The 23,153-nt window shown below is 45.3% G+C and overlaps 1 protein-coding gene across 1 annotated transcript in view; it reads left to right on the top strand.

Annotated features, from left to right (window-relative positions):
- The first annotated feature begins 1,305 nt into the window (after positions 1 to 1,305).
- Wwtr1 (WW domain containing transcription regulator 1) overlaps positions 1,306 to 23,153 on the top strand; it is a 122,348-nt gene continuing 100,500 nt past the window's right edge. The window contains exons 1-2 of the mRNA XM_051157184.1: positions 1,306 to 1,642; positions 1,982 to 2,416. Of these exons, the coding sequence (XP_051013141.1) occupies positions 1,986 to 2,416 (431 nt within the window). The 5' untranslated portion in view covers positions 1,306 to 1,642; positions 1,982 to 1,985. The remainder of the gene's footprint in view (positions 1,643 to 1,981; positions 2,417 to 23,153) is intronic.

The raw sequence follows: 23,153 nt of genomic DNA, 5'->3' as shown, positions 1-23,153 counted from the left end.
TTTTCGAGACAGGGTTTCTCTGTGTGGCACTGGCTATCCTGGACTCGCTCTGTACATCGGGCTGGCCTCGAACTCACAGCGATCTGCCTGCCTCTGCCCACACTTGGAATGGCTTTGCCTTTGCTCCTTCAACCTTCTGTTAGATCATAGGCCTCTTGCTTTTTCTATAGCACTGCCCTTCAGTTGTGGATTTAATTTTGATTTGATTTCACTCCTTAAGATGAGGCACAGTGCCTGCATTTAATATAATTTTGCTTGTAGCCAGCTCAGGCTAAGCAAAGTGCTTCTCATGGTTTGCCTCATTTAGCCTACCTAACAAACGTCTCTTAGAATCTGTGCGTCGGGTAGGGGCTTCCTGGAATGTGATTTATAAAGCGGCGCCACCCTTTCTTGGAGAGAAGGAATAGAATTTAGCAGCTGGCAGTGGGAAGGGCAAGGCCGCCTCCCTCTTCCAGGCAGCTGTCTAACCAGGCCTGACCTCCTCTCCTCAAAGGCTGGGGTCTCCACCTCTGGCCCAGGTCCAGTTGGGTGGGAGGGTGGGTGGCTTTTTCCGGGCCACTGGCACACCCTCTCTATGATAGCCACCTGCCCAGGTTCCATCCCAGTTCCAGGCTCCCTGGAGGGACTCAGGGACATTCCAATCCTCCCACTACCCTCGCAGACGCCGCTGGAGGAGGGAAGGGGGTGCAATTGCTTGGCCCTTCTAGAACCCCGCTTTTGTCTCGGCCTTTTTTTCAACTCTTATTATCCAGATTCACCCCGTAGAGGAAACGAACGATTGATGAAAGGCTTGAAGGTTGGTAGTTTACAACCGACTCTTCGGCGAAGCCGCGTCTTCAGTAACAGCAGCACTTTGGAAATCGTCCGCACTTTTGCAGACAATTGAAAGCCAAACAGCCAAGTTGCCTCCTCACGAGACCAAATATGGTCACAAGTGCTAAGCAACCTTCCGTGGAAAGTCTGGCCTCGCGGGTGTCTCCCTGCGCCAGGGTGCGCCCCGGCCCGACCTCTTGGCAGATTCGTGCCCCGTGCCACATTCCCGGTGCCGGGCGCTCCCCTCAAGGCGAGGGCACTGAGTCCTGGACAGACCCATTCTGGGCCCTGGCCCCTTAACCGCCTGCCTTCCGTTATTCTCAGGCTTGGTTTTTGTCCATAACCCCTTGATTTAACAGGCTTGAGCCATTTTCTCTTTGATCCCGCCCCAAGTCAGTGGTAAACTCAAAGGAATGCCGATAGAGCGCTCGGCGGGAGAGGTCGGCACGGCAGGGCGGGGGCAGGGTCTCTCTGGAGCGGCAAAGTGCCCAGCCCACCCCCGCCAGCCTGGCCAGGGAAGGAGAAGGAAGAGGAGGGGCGTGGGGCAGACTGGCTCCGGCCAGGAGGTCATGCATAATTCAACAGCTCCACTTTCGGCCCGCCTCTTTCCTAGGGGTGGGAGTTTGCCGCAAACTTTGTTTATGGGACGGTCCGGGAGCTCTTGCGGCGGCGCTTGTCTGAGTCTTCTCTGTCGCCTCCTCGCGCAGTGCGAGCGCCCGGGGCCGGCTCCGGGGATGTGAGAGTCTAAGCCTTCGACTGCTGGGAATCCGTTCGGGTTCCAGCTCTCCAGCTAGGGAGGCGCCCAGGATCGGCTTCCCCGCGTGCCCAGGTAACGCCCGCCGTTCCCGGTGCCCTCCTGGGCGTCCGGCTCTTAGGCATCCGCAGTCCCGGCTCTTGGGGTCGGCGGTGGGTGTGTTGGTCAAGGGAGGCTGCGACCCGGCCTGGTACAGGCACCCCTTCCCCTTCCTCTCCCTCCGCTGCCTGCTCTGGGAAGTTTCTCTGCTGCGGGAAAGTTGCATAATCTCGGAGGCCAGGGGCTCCCCCTCCCCCACCAGCTGGTCCCTCCACCCGTACCTAACTGTTTCTGTGTTTCTCTCTATCTTTTCTCGGGACCCTGTCCTCTGACTTGAACTGAAAGGCTGACCCGATCTTCCTTTTTCTCTTGCAGTAAGATGAATCCGTCCTCGGTACCCCCTCCGCTCCCGCCGCCAGGGCAGCAAGTCATCCACGTCACGCAGGACCTCGACACGGACCTCGAAGCCCTCTTCAACTCTGTCATGAACCCCAAGCCCAGCTCGTGGCGGAAAAAGATTCTGCCGGAGTCCTTCTTCAAGGAGCCGGATTCCGGCTCCCACTCGCGCCAGTCCAGCACTGACTCGTCGGGCGGCCACCCCGGGCCTCGACTGGCTGGCGGCGCGCAGCACGTCCGCTCGCACTCGTCTCCCGCATCCCTGCAGCTAGGCACCGGTGCGGGCGCCGCTGGAGGCCCTGCACAGCAGCACGCTCATCTCCGCCAGCAGTCCTATGATGTGACCGACGAGCTGCCACTGCCCCCCGGGTGGGAGATGACCTTCACGGCCACTGGCCAGAGATACTTCCTTAAGTAAGTCTGCCGGCAGCCAAGAGGGGCACAGTTGTGATGCCCCGGACTCTCGCGCTTTGGTGGTGTGTGTGTGTGTGTGTGTGTGTGTGTGTCACACACACACACACACACACACACACACACACGGGGCGGGGGTGTGGGGAGGGAGGGAGGGCGATCTTGGGAGTTGGACTTGAGAGCAGTTTCATGTAGTCAGTTTAACTTCGTCCATGGTCCTTTGAGTCCTAAGAGATCTATGATATCGGAACACCTAAATGCAGGGAAAGGAAGTCTGAGTTACTTTGCCCTAAATCTGGATCTTAGACTTCTTTCACTTAAGTTAGCTAGCCCAGAGCCAGGTGGGAAGGTGGTCTGGGAAAAGCAAGCCGCAGGAAAAGAGAACATTTGCCTGGTGGGCTTTACCTCTCCCGGCTGGGCTGGTGACGTCATGGCCACACAGCACGGGTAATGTGATTACCAATTGCATTGTAAAGTAGTTATGGGCTGGACCAACAAATTGTGTGGAAATTGGGTCAGGAGTCTTATGTTACACTTGGTAACCTAACATACCATCACAGCAGTAGTGTGCTTTGTTGTCCTTCATGTCACACTGATCCAGCTTTTAGATGTACCAAATTTTACATTGGATTCAGTTTTTGGATTAGATTGTACAGAAAAATGTGTCTTAAGTTTCTAGAGGAGATCGACACTCCTGAAATAAAAAACAGACTGGAACTCAATTATCAGAACCAGTGAGGTCATAGGAGGTCAGGCTAGAAAAAGGCCTAGATGGAAGTTGTGGCTGAACCACTTGGTGAAGAGTCACCTCAACTTGGCCTAGTCTCCAGTGCTAAAAGGGAAGATGTCTGAGAGCTTGTCTTAAAGTTCATCTTAGAGCCCTTATTTCTTTGTTGAAGTAGCCTTGTTTTGGAAGGTTCAAATGTAAGGTAGCACGTACTATTTTATTTGTTTTTGGTTTCGTTTTTGGGTTTTTCGAGACACGGTTTCCCTGTGTAGCCTTGGCTGCCCTGGACTCACTTTGTAGACCAGGCTGGTCTCGAACTCACAGCGATCCGCCTGCCTCTGCCACCCAAGTGCTGAGATTAAAGGCATGAGACACCACGCCTGGCTAGCCCGTACTACTTTAAAAGTATAACCAAACTCCTGTTTGGCATTACTCTTTGGCCCTTTGATTACTGAGGCCCTAAGAATGAGCATACACGGTGGTGGGTGCGATTTATTATGAGCACATCTGCGATCATATGAGATGTCGGTTCTTTCTTCCTCATCCTAAGCTGCTGACATTGTGTGAATATTAAGATTTATTTTATGTGTGTGTGTGTGTGTGTGTGTGTGTGTGTAGTCAGGATGTATGCATGTTTACCCCATACATGAGGTGCCTGTCAGGGTCAGAGGAGGAAGTTCAATTCCCAGGAACTGGCTGTGTGAGCCAAATCCCTAATTTGGGATTTGGGATTTGGGTGCTACGAACTGAACCCCAGTCCCTTGCAAGAACATCAAGTGGTCTTAACCACTGAGCCATCTTTCCAGCTTTTTGGGGGATACTTTTTGTTGTTTTTAATCTTTGTTTTGGGGTTAGTGTGATGCTGGCATCCTGAAGCCAACTCAATGGCCTTTTATCCCAGTTGGTGCCCATCTTATCAAATTGTTTTTTCACTGTTTATTTATTTTTGGTTTTTTTGAGACAGGATTTCTGTGTAATAGTTCTGGCTGTCCTGGATTTGCTTTGTATTCCAGGCTGGCCTTCAACTCACAGTAATCTCCTGCCTCTGCCTCCCTGAGTGCTGGGATTAAAGGCGTGCGCCACCAAGCCCAGCGGTGTCTGTATTATTGAGCCATGGTGTAGACATGTGCTCAGTGCTTTGTTTTCTAAATGGCAGTAGAGGTCAGGTGTGTGATGTCACAGAATAGTATTTTTCTAAGTTTACAAAGGAAGATACTAGTTTCTGCCGTGCGTACAGGTTCAGAATAGCTTTGTGAATAAAGTTCACTTAGGAACATGCAACTGTACGTATTCCATCATGACTTTTACAAATGTGAACTTTGCAAAAATCTAAGTAGAGTGTCAGTAATTTTGGATGGTCCCTTTTGGTCTCAGATGGTTTTTAAACTGCTCATAAATGCGCACATATATGTGGAAGAGCTGGGCTTGCCTAACTGTCTGTGAGAACCTAGACAAGAAATGACCTCTAATAAAGAAATTATTGTCTACATGTGTTTTTAATGGTTAAAGTGGCTCAGATGTGTTTGTGATTTAGGGCAAAACTAGAAGTCAGCCTTGGGTACAGAGAAAGTTGCTGAGATCAACTTCCGTCCACCCATGCAGCCACGGGCACTCCTCCAACTAAACCGAACGGCTTCTTCATTTCATTTTGAGCAGTAGATGGAGTGTAAATAGTATGCCGCCATGATCTGATGCCATCCCTGGAAATTTCTTGGCTAAGTGACCAAGAATTTAAGGAATTATGTTTTTGTGAATAATGTCTTGCAGAATAATCAGTGCGCCAAGAACTCTTGATTTCTTTTTAGAGCTTTGTTTGAACTTCGAATAAGGTAAATGTTCCGTGTCACATTTTGTTACCCAGCCTCAAGAAAAATGGCAGCTGGCGACGCTGATTTAATTCTCTTGAAATCTACCCCTTACGCAGCTTTATCCTGTGAAAATGGGTCTGGTAGAATAACCCCGTTCTTGACTATGGGGAGTTCAGGGATATATCAGTGAAAAACCAAATGAATTTATCATTGACAAAGATCAGCTTGAGGGTTTTGATTTTGTTTTGTTTTTGTTTTTTGTTTTTTTCTGAAACAGGGTTTCTCTGTGTGTAGGTAGCCCTGGTCGTGAACTAGCTCTGTAAACCAGGCTGGCCTCAAACTCAGCAGTTAGAGTGTTTTAGTGGCTTTTTTTGGGGGGGGGGCGGGGTAGAAAAATTGAACCTTGAGGAGGATGAAGATGCGATTTGGCCAAGTCATATTTTTTAACAGTAGACTCTTGACAGAAAGAAATGATATTTTCAGATATTTTGAGGCAGGTGTTCTTTTCGCTTTCAAAAACTCCCTTTTTGGCCTATGTCACTTCTACAGCTGAACAGTGGCCTTATGGGAGAATAGAGCCTAGACATCTAAGAACCTTTAATAGTCGTTTGCCGTTTTCTTATGAAAAACAGATTATTGCTAGGTACATGTCCCATTCTGTTACTTTCTGACTTACTTACTTACTTTATTCATTTATTTTCTTAAAGCAGAGTATCACTTTGTAGCCCTAGCTGGCCTCCAGTTCACAGATTTGTCCATCTCTGTCTCTGAGTATTGGGATTAAAGACAATCCTTTCGGTTTCTTCTCAAAGGTAATTTACACCTTTCCTCTGGTGTGGTTACCATCAAGATAGGGAAAAACAAGTGGTGACAAAAGCTTCCTGGTCAGGGCAGGTTCAGCCTGGTTTATTGATACTGGACCCACCATAGGCTATTTTTTAGTTTATTATATCAGGGCCCGAGAAGGTCAGAGTTTTTAGATCCACTTGTACACAGCCCACCACGTGCGCTGGGAAGCCCAGTGCTCTTGGAAGAACAGCAAGCCATCCATCTAATGACTGAGGCATCTCTTCAGCTCCCCTACTAAGGTTTCCATTTATCTTTAAATTTCTGATTAAAATGGCATACATGGTTTTTATGTATGAACCATAAAACAAAATGATAAAGAAAATGATGACCATCAGTTGACTTTTTCAGTCATTATTCTATAAATATTGTGGAAAAAGTGTAACAGTTCAGTTAGAGAAAACTTTTTCTTGCTCTTTACATTCAGTCATATTGGCCATTCTTGTTTTTTATTAATAATTGTAGCATTTTATTTTATTTTTGGACTCAGGGTATCTCTGTGTAGCCCTGACTGTCCTGGGCTCTCCCCCCCTCCCCCCGAGACAGGGTCTCTCTGTGTTAGCCGTGGCTGTCCTGGACTCTTTTAGACCAGGCTAGCCTTGAATTCACAGAGATCTACCTGCCTCTGCTTCTTCGTGCTGGCATTAAAGGCGTGTGCCACCACACCCGGCCTACAATATTGTTTTTAATCAAACATCTTCACACTTGGTAACAGATCTAGTAGGACAGACATGTTGTGGTTGGACAACAGTGGCTTCCTTCACATCCTTAGTGCTCACAGGCTGGAACCTTTTAACTTTTGGTTTTGTTTTGTTTGGTTTGGTTTTTCGAGACAGGGTCTCTCTGTGTAGCCTTGGCTGTCCTGGACTTAGATTGTAGACCAGGTTGACCTTGAACTCAAGCGATCTGCCTGCCTCTGCTGGGATTAAAGGTGTGCTCCACCACGCCTGGCTGGAACATTTTAACTTTTAAAAGTTTTGTCTGTATTTAACCGAAGTTTCCTCTTTAATCCTCAGTGAAAGACTTCGATAAGAGAGAGAGAACAGAGTTCCTTACACCAGTTTTCATTTACGGGGTTTGTGATTTACATATTGCTTGTCTGCTAGGTCATCTTTATTATTTGTTTGTTCTCAAAGGCTGTGGATTACCTTGAATTTAAGACTGATATTCCAGCCTTTACTCCCTGAGTGCTGCTGGGATTTTGGGCATGCACCACCATGCTTAATTTATATTGCTGAGCCCAGGGTTTCATGCATGCTAAGGAGGCTCTCTATCGACTGAACTGCATGCTTCAGCCCATTTTGTCCCTTTTGATTGACTGTCTCGTTCTGTAAGTGACAGACATTTGGCTTGCTACTTACCGGTTCTTACTCACAGGCTGCCTGCTCACAAGGACCTTCCACATTACCAGAGCCCAGGAAACCTATATCATGAATCGATGCTTTGTTTAAGCGGTGAGACGGGCTCTCACTATGTAGCACTGGCTATCCTGAAACTTGCACTGTAGGTCAGGCTAGTTTTGAACTCACAGAACCGCACCAGTCTTTGCCTCCTTATTGCTGGGATTAGAGTGGTATACCATTATACTGAGACATTCTTTTTTCTCTCTTTCTTTCTTTTTTTAAGATTTATTGTTACTATTTTTTATTTATATGTATGCGTCTGTGTGACTGCCATGTGTGTGCTGGTTCTTTCAGAGGCCACAATAGAGTGTCAGGTTCCTTGGAGTTTTAAAGGAGTTAGTGAGCTACCTGATGTGAGAGTAGGAACTGGACTTGAGTCCTCTGGAAGAGCAGAAAGTGCTCTTAACCATTCTCTATGCCCTTTATACAATTCGTAGAATTAAAAATCCACAGTCTTTTCACCAGGTGTGGTGCGGCACGCCTTTAATCCCAGCACTCGAGAGGCAGAGGCAGGCGGATCACTGTGAGTTCAAGGCCAGCCTGGTCTACAAAGCGAGTCCAGGACAGCCAGGTCTATCACACAGAGAAACCAGGTCTTGAAAAACAAACCAACCAACCAACAAACAACAAGCTCAGCTTGAGTTACTGATTTAGCAGGTTCTGCATTTTACATGTGAGGATGGTGAAGGTAGGCTCTGGCTTAGGAAAGACATCCCCAAAGGAAGGCCTGGGAGCCGTGGTCCCTTCGGTACTCAGTGCAGCCATTGCTCTGTAGCTTTGCCGGCTGCTTGAATCTTAATAACCAGTGATCAGTGATCACTCAACAACTCTTTTAACAGTTGGAGCGTTATGGAAAATCGGGGCTCAGTGTTTAAACAAATGACTTTAAAGCCCAAAGTGAAGCTCTGTGCTGCCCCTGGCAGGTGTTAGGGTAAGTTATGTAGCACTGCAGCCCTTTGTAATTATTAGCCATAGTGATGGAAGTCAAGCGTTGCTCCAGTGCTTTTCATACAACCTGTTAACTGGCCTTAGTTAAATGGTTTGAAAACTACTAAAGGACGCAGATTTCTCAGTTGCACATGCATCAGGACTGTCCACTTTACCTCAGAGGTGACTATGGGACTCCAGGACGATTGAGGAGCACAGTCTCGGCATGCCTTAAAGCAAAGTGACTTAAAGGAGTTTTAGCAGTTTTTTGCAAGGTCCTTCATAGGCCACGTAGCTTATGGAACCCAGGATTGAGAGCCACAGGAAGAAAGGAAACTTGTATAAGAGCAGGGAGGCATAAACTGCTGTCATGGAATTGTGTCAGCTGAAGAAAAGACCTTACTTACTGATACTTTTGACAATATTTTAAAACTTTAATGTTTGTTTACATACCTGTGTGTGCCACAACTTGCCTGTGCCACAGTGTGAGTGGCAGTGAGGACAGATTACAGGAAATGGTTTTCTCCTTTGACTATGTGGGTCCCAGAGATTGAAGTCAGGTTGTCAGGTGTAGTGGCATGTGCCTTTACTTGTGGAGCCATCTTGCCAGCCCCTAGATGTAGCCTTTGTAATCATAATGTAGACCTGGGTATATTCAGACACAAAATCATTTTATATACTTGTTCATTGGTACACCAATGAAAAATCAGATTTTTAAAACATTCATTTAGAAGCTCATATTTAAATTTTGCTTTATTTATTTAGTTTTTTTTTTTTTTTTTTTTTTTTTTTTTTTTTTTTTTTTTTTTTTCCCAAGGCAGAGTTCCTGTGTGTAGCCTTGGCTGTCCTTGACTCGTTTTGTAGACCAGGCTGGCCTGGAGTTCACAGAGAGCTGCCTGCCTCTGCCTCCCCAGCTGCTGGGATGACAAGGGGCTGGCTCACATTTAAATTTGGAATAAAATGTCCCTTTTAAATTTATTTCCATTTATTTATTTTTAATTGATAACAGATTCTTTCCTCATACAGTATATCCTGATTATAATTTCCTCTTTCTCTACTCCTCCTAGTTCCTCCCCACCTCTCCTCCCCTCTGCGTCCACTCCTTCCGTCACTCTTTAGAAAACAACAGGCTGCCTGTGGTGGCGCATGCCTTTAATCCCAGCACTGGGAAGGCAGAAGTTAGGCTGATCATTGTGAATCCTAGGCAAGCCTGGTGTTCAGATAGAGTTCCAGGGCAGTCAGAGCTGCACAGAGAAATTCTGCCTTGAAAAACAAAAACTAATGAAACAAAAACCCCAAACCAAAAATGAAAGAATGAAACAGGAAAAGAACAGGCTTTTAAGAGGTAATAACAAAACAGGATAGATGAATTATAATAAGATGAAGCAAAACTGTTATATCTAAGTTGGGCATGGCAACCCCATTGTATTTGATGGAGACCTCCAGTTTAGACTCTCTCCGAATAATGTCTGGCTGTGGATTTCTGCATCTGTTCCCCTCTGCTACTGGAGGAAGCCCCTCTATGATGTGACTAGGTAAGGCACTGATCTATGAGTGTGGCAGACTATCATTAGGAATCATTTTAATTGCTTGGCTTTATCCTAGGTCTCTGGGTTAGCCAGTCTTGGTTCTTGGTTACACAAGTGATGTTGGATGTGGCTTCCTTCTCAAGGAGGGAGCCTTACGTCAAATCAGACATTGCCCGGCTATTCCCACCAGTTCTGTGCCACTGTTGCCCTAGAATATTTTGCGGACAGGACAGATCACAGGTCAAAGGTTTTGTGGCTGGCTTGGTGTCCACGTTTCTCTTTCTGTAGCCTGGAGTGTACGTTCCTGCACCAGAGAGACTGGGATGAAAGGGTTAAGGCTCCACGTGGTCACCAGCTCCAGTTCTCCATGTACAATGAGTTGTGTGGGTGTTGTCTCAGCAAAGTCTTGTCCCCACGTCAGTCACTCCCCCACCCTCCTTTCTAACTGTCAGTTTGCAGAGGGAAACCCTTTGTCTTAGCAACAATCTGATTGTTTCCATGGGACCCTCTTGACTAACATAACAAGTCCCGCCACTGGAAGCCTCAAGGCTACAAGAGATGGCCAGTTGAGACTCTATCTCTCATTACTAGGAGTCTTCCTTAGGATCCCTGTGATGGTTTTGAATAGGAACGGCCCCCATAGACTCACGTGTTTGAAAGCTTGGCCCGTAAGGAGTGGTACTATTAGGGGGTATGACCTTGTTGGAGTAGGTGTGGCCTTGTTGGAGTAGGTGTGGTCTTGTTGGAGTAGGTGTGGTCTTGTTGGAGTAGGTGTGGTCTTGTTGGAGTAGGTGTGGTCTTGTTGGAGTAGGTGTGGTCTTGTTGAGTAGGAAGTGTGTCACTGTATGGGTGGTTTTTGACATTGTGAAGCTCTAGTCAGCTCTCTCCCTGTTGCCCGGGGATTCAGATGTAGAACTCTCAGCTCCTTCTCCAGCACCGTTTCCCGCCTTGATGATAATGGACTAAACCTCTGAAACTTTAAACCAGCCCCTATGGCCAGGTGTGGTGGCGCACGCCTTTAATTTCAGCACTCAGGAGGCAGAGGCAGGTGGATCGCTGTGAGTTTGAGGCCAGCCTGGTCTACAAAGCAAGTCTAGACAGCCAAGGCTACACAGGGAAACCCTGTATTGAAACCCCCCCCCCCCAAAAAAAAGTTGCCATTTGCCATGGTCCTGGTGTCTCCTCACAGCAATAGAACCCTAACTAAGGCAGTTACCTTCATATATTTGAGGAAGTTTCCATTGCATTAGGTTTCCACACCACCTCCAAATGCTCCTCAATTTCAGCCTTCTCTCCCCATACTCTCTCCCCCAACCCCATCTCTCCCAGCCTCCACCTGATTCTCCATTCCCGTCTCCACCAGTAAAAGTTACTCTATTTCCCCCTCCCAGGTCTCAGTGCGTTGCATTGACTGGCCTAGAACTCACTGTGTAGACAAGGCTAATCTCAAATTCACAGGGATCCACCTGCCTCTGCCTCCCACTTGCTGGGATAAAGGCATGGAAAAGGTTCAAATTCAGATGCTCAGGCTTGGCAGCAAGCACCTTTATCTGCTGAGCCATCTTGCTTGCTCCTGGAGTTGCCGTTTCTTTTTTTCTTTTTTCTTTTTTGAAAGACATGATCTCTTTACATAGCCCTGCTGTCCTGGAACCAACTATGTAAATCAGGCTGGCCTCAAACTGATAGAGGCCCTGAACGCTGAGATTAAAGCTGTTTGCTACCATGCCTGACTCAGAGTGGCTTTTTATTAGAATAGCCCCAATGTAGTTCTTTGGCAGAAGCAAAACATTTCCTCCATCAGATCTAAGGTCGCAGCGGTGTAGGTGGAGCAGGCTGTATTAGTTCTAAGCTTTATTCATAGACAGGGCAGCCCTCTATAAAGATGAGCCGAGGCGCGAGCTGTAGAAACCGAGTCATCTGAGATGTGACTGAATCTGAGAAACAGTTCAGGATGTTTGTTTGCACTTGGCGGTCTGAATGGGCGTTGCTCATGAGGAAAGTTGCATGAAATTATAAATGGTTGATTTAAAAAAAAAATGGCCTTAAGGGGATTTTGTAAGAGAAGTGGCCTGATTCTTGTGAAAAGTGGCTGTGTGAGGAAGGGAGGCCCAAGAAGCTGAGTTAGGATGCTATCTTGTCATGAAGTTTCAAAGCTTAGTTTTTGGGAAAGGTGAGGAAGGTAATAGAAGGTTAAACAAGTGCCTAGAAATATAAATAGTTGGGCTGGAGAGATGGCTTAGCAGTTAAGGGCACTGGATAGTCTTCTAGAGTTAGGAGCTGGCTTCAAATCCCAGCACCCACATGGCAGCTTACAACTGTCTGTAATGCCAAGATCTGACACTCTCACATAGACATACACACAGGCACATAAAATAAAGGTTAAAAAAAAAAAAGAAATATAAATATTTACAAAGGGCTTGAGGTGTTTTGTAGATATCCTGTGTTACAGGATAGATTGTCATTGCTGCCCGAGTTTGCTGGGGGATAAAAGAGCTTACCTGAAGAAAGATTTACTACTTTAAAAACATTCAAATGCTAGCATATGTTGTCCAGATCTAAAAACCTTAAAAACAGAACAGGTCTCCAGGCCCCATTTTGTGCTGGCTCCTCAAGGCAAGCCACGCGGAGCAGGTGATGGCAAGCTAAGGCTGCTCCCTTTGCAGTGTTGCCTGGGTTTGTTTTTCAGCATGAAGAGTGGCTGGCTTTGCTTTGCTTCTAGTCTGGAGCCTGCTTGGATGAATTTAAAAAACTGTTTGTTTCACCCATCAGCCAGCTGGGGATACCCACAATTCCTGAACTTTGATTATGAGGGTTATTATTGGACAAGAGCGTCTTTGTCAAGGAGCATGTTTAATACTCTGGGGTCTAGCGTGACTAGCGGATGTAAATTGTATGGAAGTAATTAAATGTGAAGGAAATGTCATGTGGGCTGAATTTAAATGTTCAGACTCTGTGGCATTGATTTTCTTTTTCTTTTTCTTTTCTCTTTTTCTTTCTTTTTTTTTTTTAACTTATACCAAGATGGAAGGAAAGAGAAAAATAAAGGTTCAGAGAGTTAGGGAAGCAGATACGAAGATCGTCATCTCCTCTGATGGAGACGTGAAGTGAAGAGCAGGTTTTATTAAGTGACTACCCCTGCCCTTCATGTGAACCCTTGATGCTGGGGGCGCTTGAGCCTCTCCTCCCAGCCGTGAGTCCTTTTTCCACATGCATGTGTATACAGCAGGGGTGTGGGGTTTCACCTTACTAAACAGGCTTGGAGGGAGCTGGGGAAGCAATGCTGGCTTCAGTTTGGGCTCCATTTTGAGCATAGGTGGGCCCCGAGCTTTACACAGAGGGAGGCTGCTCTTTAGATTTCTGGGCAAGATGTGTGCGTTTGCCTCCTTGCATGGAATGCCCCCTGCCTCTGTGCTTGGTCTTTTTAAGACTTAGCCAGTGCCATCTCTTCTCTAACCTCTAGTGGACCAAACAAGTCCTACCTCTTCTATATCCCCATAGTAATTTAGTCTGTACTATGCAATGTTTGGCCATTAAAATGTCGTGTAATGCTTATTGTCAAAAGAATGAGTTTAATTCATTTCCTTGACATGTCATCTGAAAATAGGGACTGGGTGTTCTGTTAGCTTTAGCTTCGTGCACACGGATGCAAGGAAATACAACGTGGACACTGAATGTTGTAAAATTATGTGTGTGTACATGAGTGTGCCCAAGAAGGCCAGAGGCATTGGATCCCTGGAGCTAGAGTTATAACTGATTGTGAACTGCTTCATGTGGGTGCTAAGCTGTCTTTCCAGCCCTCGTATATGCTTTTGAAATCATCACAATGTCACTGGGTGGTCAGAGGCAGAAATGGACACATTTAAGTTTGATGTACTAGGGACCAGTTTGATTGACAGTTGAGTTTTGTCATAGTAGACTACCCCTGTCTGCCCCGATGGAAGGCACTTAGGCTTTATTCTCGTTCTCCATTTGTAAATTCCTGTGGGTAAGAATCAAATATTGACCATGTTGTATTTCTTGAGTATCTAGCTTAAAACCTATGCGGTAGGGGTTCCATTAATACTTCTTGAAATAAATATGAGGGGTTTTTCACTTCTCCACTTGATTTGAGAAGTTGATGATTTTTCAGCTGATGATTTGTTGACCTCATTTTGTGTCTCACTGTGCATTGCTGCCTGTTCAGTAGATTTCGTTCTGGAATATGTTCTACAATTCTTGGTATTTATTTTCTTGTCTGGCCATCCATTCTACGACATCACCACCTCAGAACAGTGAAGGTCCAAGGAAGAAAGCTCTGCTGTGAAGAATGCATCTTACCCACCCATTCCCTGATTATTTTCATGATCCATTTGGTGGAAATTTACCACTCTTATTACCCTTCTGCCTTCAAAGGCTCTTGAGATTGAAACTTTCCCAGCAGAGCTGGAGAAAGATGTTTTTGTTTCAAGAGATTTTTACAGAAATTTAATGGGATTATTACATCTGATACAAGAGATGAAACGGGAATTTGGGATCTTTTCTGGAACTAGGCAGGTTAACTTTGTGAATAGTGAACCTATAGATGGCAGAGGAGCTAGTCAAGTTCATTCTCAGTGGACCACCACCACCCATCGATAAACTTGAAAGGAAATTTAGTCAGATAAGCCTGTATTCCTGGGGGCACCTTATTGTAAACCATATATTCATGATTAATATTTTCATGTAGAAGTTTACCTGAGATTTTTATTCCTCATGTCATTGAAGGTCATATAGACTGGCCCATGAGCTTCTTTATCGGCTGAACACCTTTGCTGCCCTTTAGGGGAGTTTGATTATCAAGAGACAAGACACTTATAACAGTCTAGTTGCTAAATATACACTGTATTTGCACGATAGCTTACATTTATTTATTTTTAGTCCTTTTTTTTTTAAGTGTTTGTGTGTGTGCTTGTGTACACACACACACAGCATACTTAGTGTGTTCAAGCATTCATGATGATGGACTTTAGTAGGGAATGGTCATTACTCTCTGTGTTGCTCTTATTCGCTCAGAAGGCCCAGCCTCAAAGATCAGTGGCAAGTCCTCTTCTTTCTAAAACCTAGGAATGAATAACCTGGACTAGAGACTTAAAAGGGATGCTTTGATGAGAGACAGATTCAGGAGCTGGGTCATTTAGCTCCTCCTACACCTCTACATTGGCTTGTCTAACAGAAGCCCTACTCTATGCTATTTTTTATCTGTCTGTCTGCCTGCCTGCCTGTCCGTCCGTCCGTCCATCCATCCATCCACCCACCCACCCATTTAAAACTGGTTTAGACAGCATTTGACCATGTAGCTCTGGCTGGCTTGGAACTCACTATGCAGACCAGGCTGGCCTTGAACTCATGGAACTCTTACCTCTGCCTCCAGAGTGCTGGTATTAAAGGTGTGAGCCACTATGCTTTTACACGTTCTTTTTAAAAATAATTTACATATTTAATCATTCCAAGAATGGCATGACTGTCTTTATCTCCATTTTACCCAGGAAACTGAGACAGAGAATGTTTAACTTGGCCAAAGTCATGTATCAGTCAAACCCTGGCCCTGCCTGCCCTCTTCCATCCTGTAGGCCTGGTCATGGTTGGTTGCATTGTGTCACCTGTTTGGGAATCTCATCTTTCCTTCCTGCTTCTTCATTCCTGGTGCCTCCACCCTAGTGTGACTTGCTTGTTCCTTTGTAGGCTGTAACTCCCCATATCTTGGTCCCTTGTGGTTGTAACTAGACACTCCCATCTCATTGTTCTCCATTCTAGCACTGTCAGTGAAGCCCTGTCCCATCATCAGGGCTGACCGTTTGGCAGGCTTCTCACCCTTTTCAGTGTGAACACCCTGCCCGGCTCATCCAGGCTCACTGCTTGTCTCCAGAGTATCTCCACCTCCTGTCTGATCCAGTGCACATGGATGTCCAATGTCCATCTAGGCTTTATTTCTTGCCCGACGGCTCAGCTTTTAGGATCTTTGCTTCTTCTGAGTCTAATACTAAAGGTGTTGGGCATAAATTCATCTCCTCAGACTTAAAAAGTCCAATTAGGTTTATATATCCTTTTGTGGTGTCATGCATAGTCTCGAACTGAGGTAGGGCCCCCAGTGGTGGGTGGCATTTTGTAGTGGGACCAGTAGGCAGAATATGTTAGGACACCGATTTAGACCTGAATATTGGGTTTGTTGCTTGGTTTCCTCACCTCCCACCCCCCCCCCCTGTCCTGCCCCCCACAGGGTCTCTGTAAATTTGGCTGTCCTGGACTTGCTTTGTAGATCAGGCTGGCCTCAAATTCATAGAGATTGGCCTGCCTCTGCCTCCCCAAGTGCTGAGATTACAGGCGTGACTGTGCTTGGGTGTTTTCTTTATTCTTTTTTTTTTTTCTTCTTTATAACTTGAAGCTATTAGCTAATGTTTGTTTTAATTTTATTAATGGATCTTAAAAAAGATTTGTTGGAGATATGATTTAAACAACATAACTTACCTAAAGTGTATAATTCAATCTATTTAGTGTATTCACAGGTACTCAGAGCTATCAATTTTCGAACATATTCATTACCGCAAAGGAAATCCCTGTCAGCTCTCTCCCTTCTCTAGCCCCACCCCCCCCCCTTTAACATCCTTCCTGGCTTTAAACAATCACTGGTGTGTTTTGGGTTTCTCTGCATTTGCTTATTCTGGCCACCTTGTCTAAATGGAAGCATGTAATCGTGGCCTTCGGTGACAAGTTCTCTTACTTGGTATACTGTTTTCAGTGTAGCCTGCAACTGCAGCAGCAGCACCAGTTTCCCCCTTGCGGCTAACTGATGGTCCTTTATATTCGTTTATTATATTCAAATATTATATTATTATATTTGTATATAGATGAATGTTGTTAATGCCTTCATCTGCTGGTCTGCTGGTGAATATTCAGGTTGTTTCCTTTGGCAGTTTCTTCTGTGTTTGAGTGAAAAGTGGCCTCTTCTTCTCTCCAGTGTTTCCACTCACTGATTCAAATGTAGGAATTTGGGCCTGGTGGTGGTGTGTGCACAGTGTGGACAGACAGGTTGGACACTTGGCCATCATCAGCAGCAGCAGCAGAGAAGAGTCAGCGAGGACTCATGAGTGACGTAGTTAAACATTCTGGTTTGAATCACCGCTGTGCCACTGAAGGAGGTTACACAAGCAGCAAGCCTCGCTTCCTTGTTTGTCAAGTGGAGTCTCCTTGGACTCTCCCCTTAGAGTCAGAGCTGTGCTAGAAAGGACCTGGAGCTCAACTAGTGCAGAGGGACCTTATTGTGGCTGTAAAAACAAGTAAGCATGTAAGTAATACATGAAAGTTATAAAAATAGTTGCTTCAAGGTGCCAGTTTTACGCCTTCAGCCTTCCATCACAAAGAATTGCTATGGGCAGGTTGGACTTGCTTATTTCTTCGTGTGTGTGTGTGTGTGTGTGTGTGTGTGTGTGTGTGTGTGTGTGTGTGTGTGTGTGAGAGAGAGAGAGAGAGAGAGAGAGAGAGAGAGAGAGATGTGAGTTTACTGTATTTTTCAGACTATAAGACACACCTGATCATAAGATGCACCCAGTTTTTAGAGCAGTAAAACAAGAAAAACAGTAAAAACAGCAATAAGGCGCACCCTAATCCCCCCACCCCCCACTTTTGGGGAGAAGAAAGTGCATCTTATGGTCCAAAAAGTATGGTATATGTATTACACGAGGGAGGGTGCCTGTGGAGGCCACAGGAGGATGTCATGTCTGCTGGGACTGTAGTTATAGGCACCTAAACAGGGTCCTCTGCAGTAGCAGCAGCAGCATATGTGCTTTTAGCCATCACGTCACCTGTCCGCCTCCCCTGATAGCCCTTTTGCTCTAGTTTCATGCTCTGGCCCTTGCTTCATCAGGCCCTTTGAGATTGCCAGGCAGGGTGGAGCATGCCTTTAATCTCAGCATTTGGGGAGGCAGAGGCAGAGCCAGAGGCAGAGGCAGAGGCAGATGGATCTCTGAGTTCGAGGCCAGCCTGGTCTACAAAGCGAGTCCAGGATAGCCATTGCTATGCCTAGAAACCCTGTCTCAACAAACAAACAAACAAACAAACAACAAACAAACTGTGAGCAGGTCATTTCCTGGCTAGCCATATTTTGTGAAGGAGATGCTGACAGAAGAAGTCCTTCAAGTCTGTCCTTCCCTTCACTAGATTGTGAGCCTTTGGAGTTAAATGGAGTATAGAGACGAGCGGCGAATGGACGTCGCTTACGGTGACTTCTGAGCCCTGTGGTCTCTATCATGGCCCTGCAAAAGGAATGCTTAGTCACCACGTCATGAGCCAGTCTCATCACCTTAGGTACCATGAGTCAGCTTCCCATCCTGCCGCTCCAGACGTTGCCTGATTTACATGTAAGCTCCTGTTCACCTGCCCAGCAGGACTCAGGCACGTGACCAGGGCATCACGTGGAGTGGCAATCCTTGGCCCTGCATTTCTGGTTATAGAGAGCCTAGCAGGAAGAGGAAGAGGGAATCCCTACCATACCCTACTTTTATCCCCCCCCCAACAAATGAAGATGTACTGTACAATAGAGGAATAGGAAAGTTTAGAATTTTATCTTTTGCTATTGACCTAAGTAGCTGCGATTTTGTTTTCTTTATACTACCAATGCTCATTTTCAGAGATTGAGGAAGATTTTATATGTTGAGACTACTCTTTTTATAATTATTCTTCCCTCAAATATTAACATTTAAGTTATTGTAAAAAATAATGAAATGGGCTTTAAAGTAAAATCTGTGTGTGTGTGTGTGTGTGTGTGTGTGTTTGAACCGTACCATGGACTAGATGAGTATTTTACCAAAGAAGCCTGGAAATTCCTTCTCCCACTGTTTGAACATTTCATTAAAAAGCTTAGGCTAGTATCTATCCTTCAAGTGTTTCCCTCTGTTTGTACGTGAGCTTCTCACCTGATGACATACTTCCATAACTAGAGCATAGATAATAGACAAGATGATGCTTTTATGGGTTTTGTTTTGTTTTCTTCCTGATGTGTTCTGTTATGGATCTAAAAACACATAGACGCCGGGTGGTGGTGGCGCATGCCTTTAATCCCAGCACTCGGGGAGGCAGAGGCAGGCGGATTGTTGTGTGTTCAAGGCCATGCTGATCTACAAAGTGAGTCTAGGACAGCCAAGGCTACACAGAGAGACCCTGTCTTGAAAAACAAAACAAAAAACAAACAAACAACAACTAAAACACATAGCCACTTTTTATGTACAGTTGTGTACTAATAACATCTGAAACAAGACATGTTGTGTTACAGAGCACAGGATGGACATTGGTGACAGTTCCAGGGGAGCTAGCTTCCAGGCACACTCAAGTTCTCAGTGGGTTTAAGGTGGGCAGTTGCTGTAGCCAGGCAAACCTTGAACTGGCTCGCTCTTAGGTGACCTTTAACCTTTCTTCCTAAAGGCTGTAAGGCGCCTCAGCAAGAAGGCAGGACGCAATGTACTCACGTGATTGTGTTTATGAGCCTTGAGGGACTAGCCTTGAGGGACTCTGCTGCGGGTGAGATCAAAGGCACATGTTTACTTTGAGAAAGAAGTGAGACCAATTTTGAAGTGTAAATAACAACATTCATTAAACAAGACTAAGTATGGTGGCACATACCTGCAATCCTAGCACTCAGACGTCTGAGGCAGGAGAAGTTGTAGTTTGAGGCAGGGTTTGGGCTACCTAGTGAGAGACACTTGTCTCAGAATAGACTAAAACAACATGAAAAAAGAAACAGGAGGCCTTTCCTTCCCTCAGACTTGACAGTCGTGTGGGAGTTGGGAAACACCTTTTCTCTTCTTTGGGTTGTTCTTTGAACTATTTGGCAGCGATAACTGCAAGAACGTGTGTCATCTGATAGGAATTTTTCATGGTAGTGTTGAGATAGCTGGACTCATTCTGAAGAACCATTTTCCCAAGCCTCTGAAAACTCACATTGTCTTTCCTCTTTTTAGGCTTATACACATTCCACCAGCTGGGAAAGACACTGCCTGGCAAGAATTAGCTTCTGACCCATACCAACAGCCAAAATTGACTTCAGTGGCAGTTGCTTAGAATTTGCTCATTTGATTTTCTTTGCTGCTAATGGTGCAATTTATGAAGTTTCCCCAAATGCCTTAACAATAGCAGTTTTTTTGGTAGGCCTTCACACCAACCAACCAAACCACCCATGGACCACGCTACATAAAAGAGCAGGGAGGACGTGCCCTGACCATCAAACCTTCCTGAATCTCAATCATGAATAGCTCATGTGGCTTCATGGCCTCTACAGCATTGAAAGCTCTAGTTGGTTTGATAATCACGTTTGGCACTTGTGGTCTGAGAATATGCCCTCCCTATAGCCACAGCTCTTCCCTTAAGTTGTTACCACATACTCTCTTTTTTCCTGGCTTAGCTGTAAGGCACCTGGAACACGGTCCCCTCTTAACCCTCTTAGCCTTTAGCAGCATCAGGAGTTATCGCCATCAAAATTTGGTGTTCATCTGCTGATTGCATTTCTTTGCTTGGAATAAGTACAGAGTTGACCTCACACCCCTCCAGTGGTTTCTAAGTTTAGATTGTAGTTAAGAGAGAAGGGGTGTAGATAATGGGTTCTCAATGACAAGAATTCTTGGCCAGCTAGAATGCTGATGTCCAGTTACATGTGAATTTCTGATACACATTGGACATATTTTTGTATGAGTATAATTCAAATTTTGCATGGGACATACTTGTAAAAATAATTATTTGATGTTTCCCTGGATTTTATATTTGCCCGGGCATATTGGGTTTTTACTTTTTGAGCCGGTTTCATGTAGCCCAGGATAGTTTCATGTAGCTCAGGCTGGCCCCAAAATGACCTTAAACTCAAAAATCTTCCTGCCCCCATGCTCAGCCCGAGTGCTGGGATTGCAGACCTATGCCCCCGTGCCCAGTTGTATTTGCAAACTCTGGCTACCTTACATTTCCTTAAGGTTACTTTCTTCTTCCTCTTTTTTTTTTTTTCTCATCTTTCCTCCTCCTCTTCTTTCTGCACTTTTTTTTTCTCCTGTGGAGAGATGCTGGGGAGTGGCCCAAGGAGCAGGATATTACACTAGTGTGATTTAAGAGAGGGCTGGGCATAAATAAAGTATTGGCCAAGCAACTGCTTGGTGGCCTCAGGTCAGAGTGGGTGTTCAACTACCTGTTCGCTCTGTGACAAGATTGGGCAACACCTTGTTTTGGATACTATTTTTGGATGTTCTCCTATGCTGCATGTGTTTCATCGCCTCGTCACTCACACGCTTGGTATGGGCGTCTTTCCAACCGATGCCCTTTTGTAGTCCACAAGGGCGAGCACCTGCAGGATCTTTCCTTGGAACTCATTTAAAAGAGGAGTAAAATTTTACCTCTAACCAAGACTATAGAGTCTGCTTTGGCGTGGGGTGGGGGTTAATACATATGTTAATAAAGTAAGAGTCAGTTTTATTTGGCTCATACAAGAGAAGGGGCTTATTTGGTTTTGTTTTGTATTGTACTTTTTTTTTTTTTTTTTTGAGACAGAGCCTTTCTATGTAGCCCTGGATGTTCTGGAATTCTCTATTTAGACCAAGCACTCTGCCTTCTGAGAGTGCTGGGACGAAAGGTATGAACCACTACACTACATGGCTGTCAAATTGTTAGCTTTGTTTAGTACCTGATTTTAGGGTCTTAGGGGAGGAAAAATCCACTTGAACTATGATGAGGTGTAAGATGTTGATCTGACTTGATTTACCCTGGATTACTGACTGCTGGGCCTTTTGGGACCCTACTTCCTAAATAGTATTCATTAATACAGAAGATGGGCAGAATAGAATAACTTATTCGTTTGCTTCACACACAGTTTCCCCAATTTAAGACCTGCCCCTTTTAGCTTACTTTGGCTTAGAAAGCCATCCACGATGTTTTTATTTCTCTTAGCCCTGCAGCAAAACTCCTGTTTCATGAGTGACAATTACTCTGCTGTCATTACTCTGTGGTTGTAGCATATTCATTGCTATGAGTGGTTTGTGAGTGTCACCTCGCTCCATGAGCTCAGCTGTGTCAGACATCCAGGGCGGGACTTGGTAGAGGCTACCCCGGGAAACATAAGGTGCCAAGTGTAGTGTAGCAGTGACTAAGAAGGCAGCACTTGGTTGGAGTTAGGATTTTAATGCACGGGCCTGTTTCCTTATGAGGAAGCACTTGATGGCTTGTAGTCTTAATTTCTACTTAATTATGACAAAAACAAAATTAGAGGTGCTGTAACTCTCCGATGAATAAAGAAGGGCAGGGTAGTCTACTTTAGCAGGTTCTGCTTCATTAATAATCAACTTTTCTTGACATGAAAATGCTTATGATTTGTTTTCCCAATTTTGTACGAAACAAAATGTACATGCGCTTAGTGCAAGCACTGGTATTCTACTACTTTTTTTCTTTTACTATTTTTCAGTCTCTCTTTCTCTCACATCTGAAACAGGTTTTTAAATTAATTTTTTTTTTTATCTAGCTCTGGCTGCTCTGGAACTCAAAGCTATAGACCAGGCTGACCTCAAACTCACAGAGATCTGCCTCCTGTGTGCTGGGATTAAAATCACATGCCACCACTCCCTTACTTGTTTATTTTTTTAACATTTATTTAAAATTCTGTGTATATGTGTGTGTCTGTGTGTGGGTATGTACATGTGAGGCCAGAGGCATCAGATTCCTTTGAACTGGAGCTACACAAATTGTGAACTGCCTGATGTGAGTGCTGGGAATTGAACTCAGGTCCTCTGCAAGAGCACTGCATTCTCTTAACCTTTGAACCATTTCTCTAGCCTCGTATTTTAGAAAGATGCAGCAAATTAGGTACTCCAAGTAGACAAGTTCATCAGTGGGACTAGTTCATCCCATGTATTAACCCAATCTGTAGGGCCTGGGGACAGAGTTTGGGTCTCTATGGCCATAAATGTAGCACAGTCTATAATACTTTTCCATTTTTCTGTCCGCTTTGATCTAAAGTCAGACTGGTCCTTCTCAATAAGTCAGGCCTATCCCAGTTGAAACTTCTATATGCCCAGTGCAAGTGCACGTACCAAGTGATGGATGCCCATGCAAGTGCACATACCAAGTGATGGATGTCCATGCAAGTGCATGTACCAAGTGATGGATGTCCATGCAAGTGCATGTGCCAAGTGATGGATGTCCATGTAAGTGCATGTGCCAAGTGATGGATGTCCATGCAAATGCATGTACCAAGTGATGGATGTCCATGCAAGTGCATGTGCCAAGTGATGGATGTCCATGTAAGTGCATGTGCCAAGTGATGGATGTCCATGCAAGTGCATGTGCCAAGTGATGGATGTCCATGCAAGTGCATGTGCCAAGTGATGGATGTCCATGCAAATGCATGTACCAAGTGATGGATGTCCATGTAAGTGCATGTGCCAAGGGATGGATGTCCATGTAAGTGCATGTGCCAAGGGATGGATGTCCATGCAAGTGCATGTGCCAAGTGATGGATGTCCA

This window comes from Acomys russatus, chromosome 15 (assembly GCF_903995435.1).
Source record: "Acomys russatus chromosome 15, mAcoRus1.1, whole genome shotgun sequence".
Lineage (NCBI taxonomy): Eukaryota > Metazoa > Chordata > Mammalia > Rodentia > Muridae > Acomys > Acomys russatus.
Note: the sequence above shows the minus strand (reverse complement) of the source record. Positions and strands in the feature narration are given on the sequence as shown.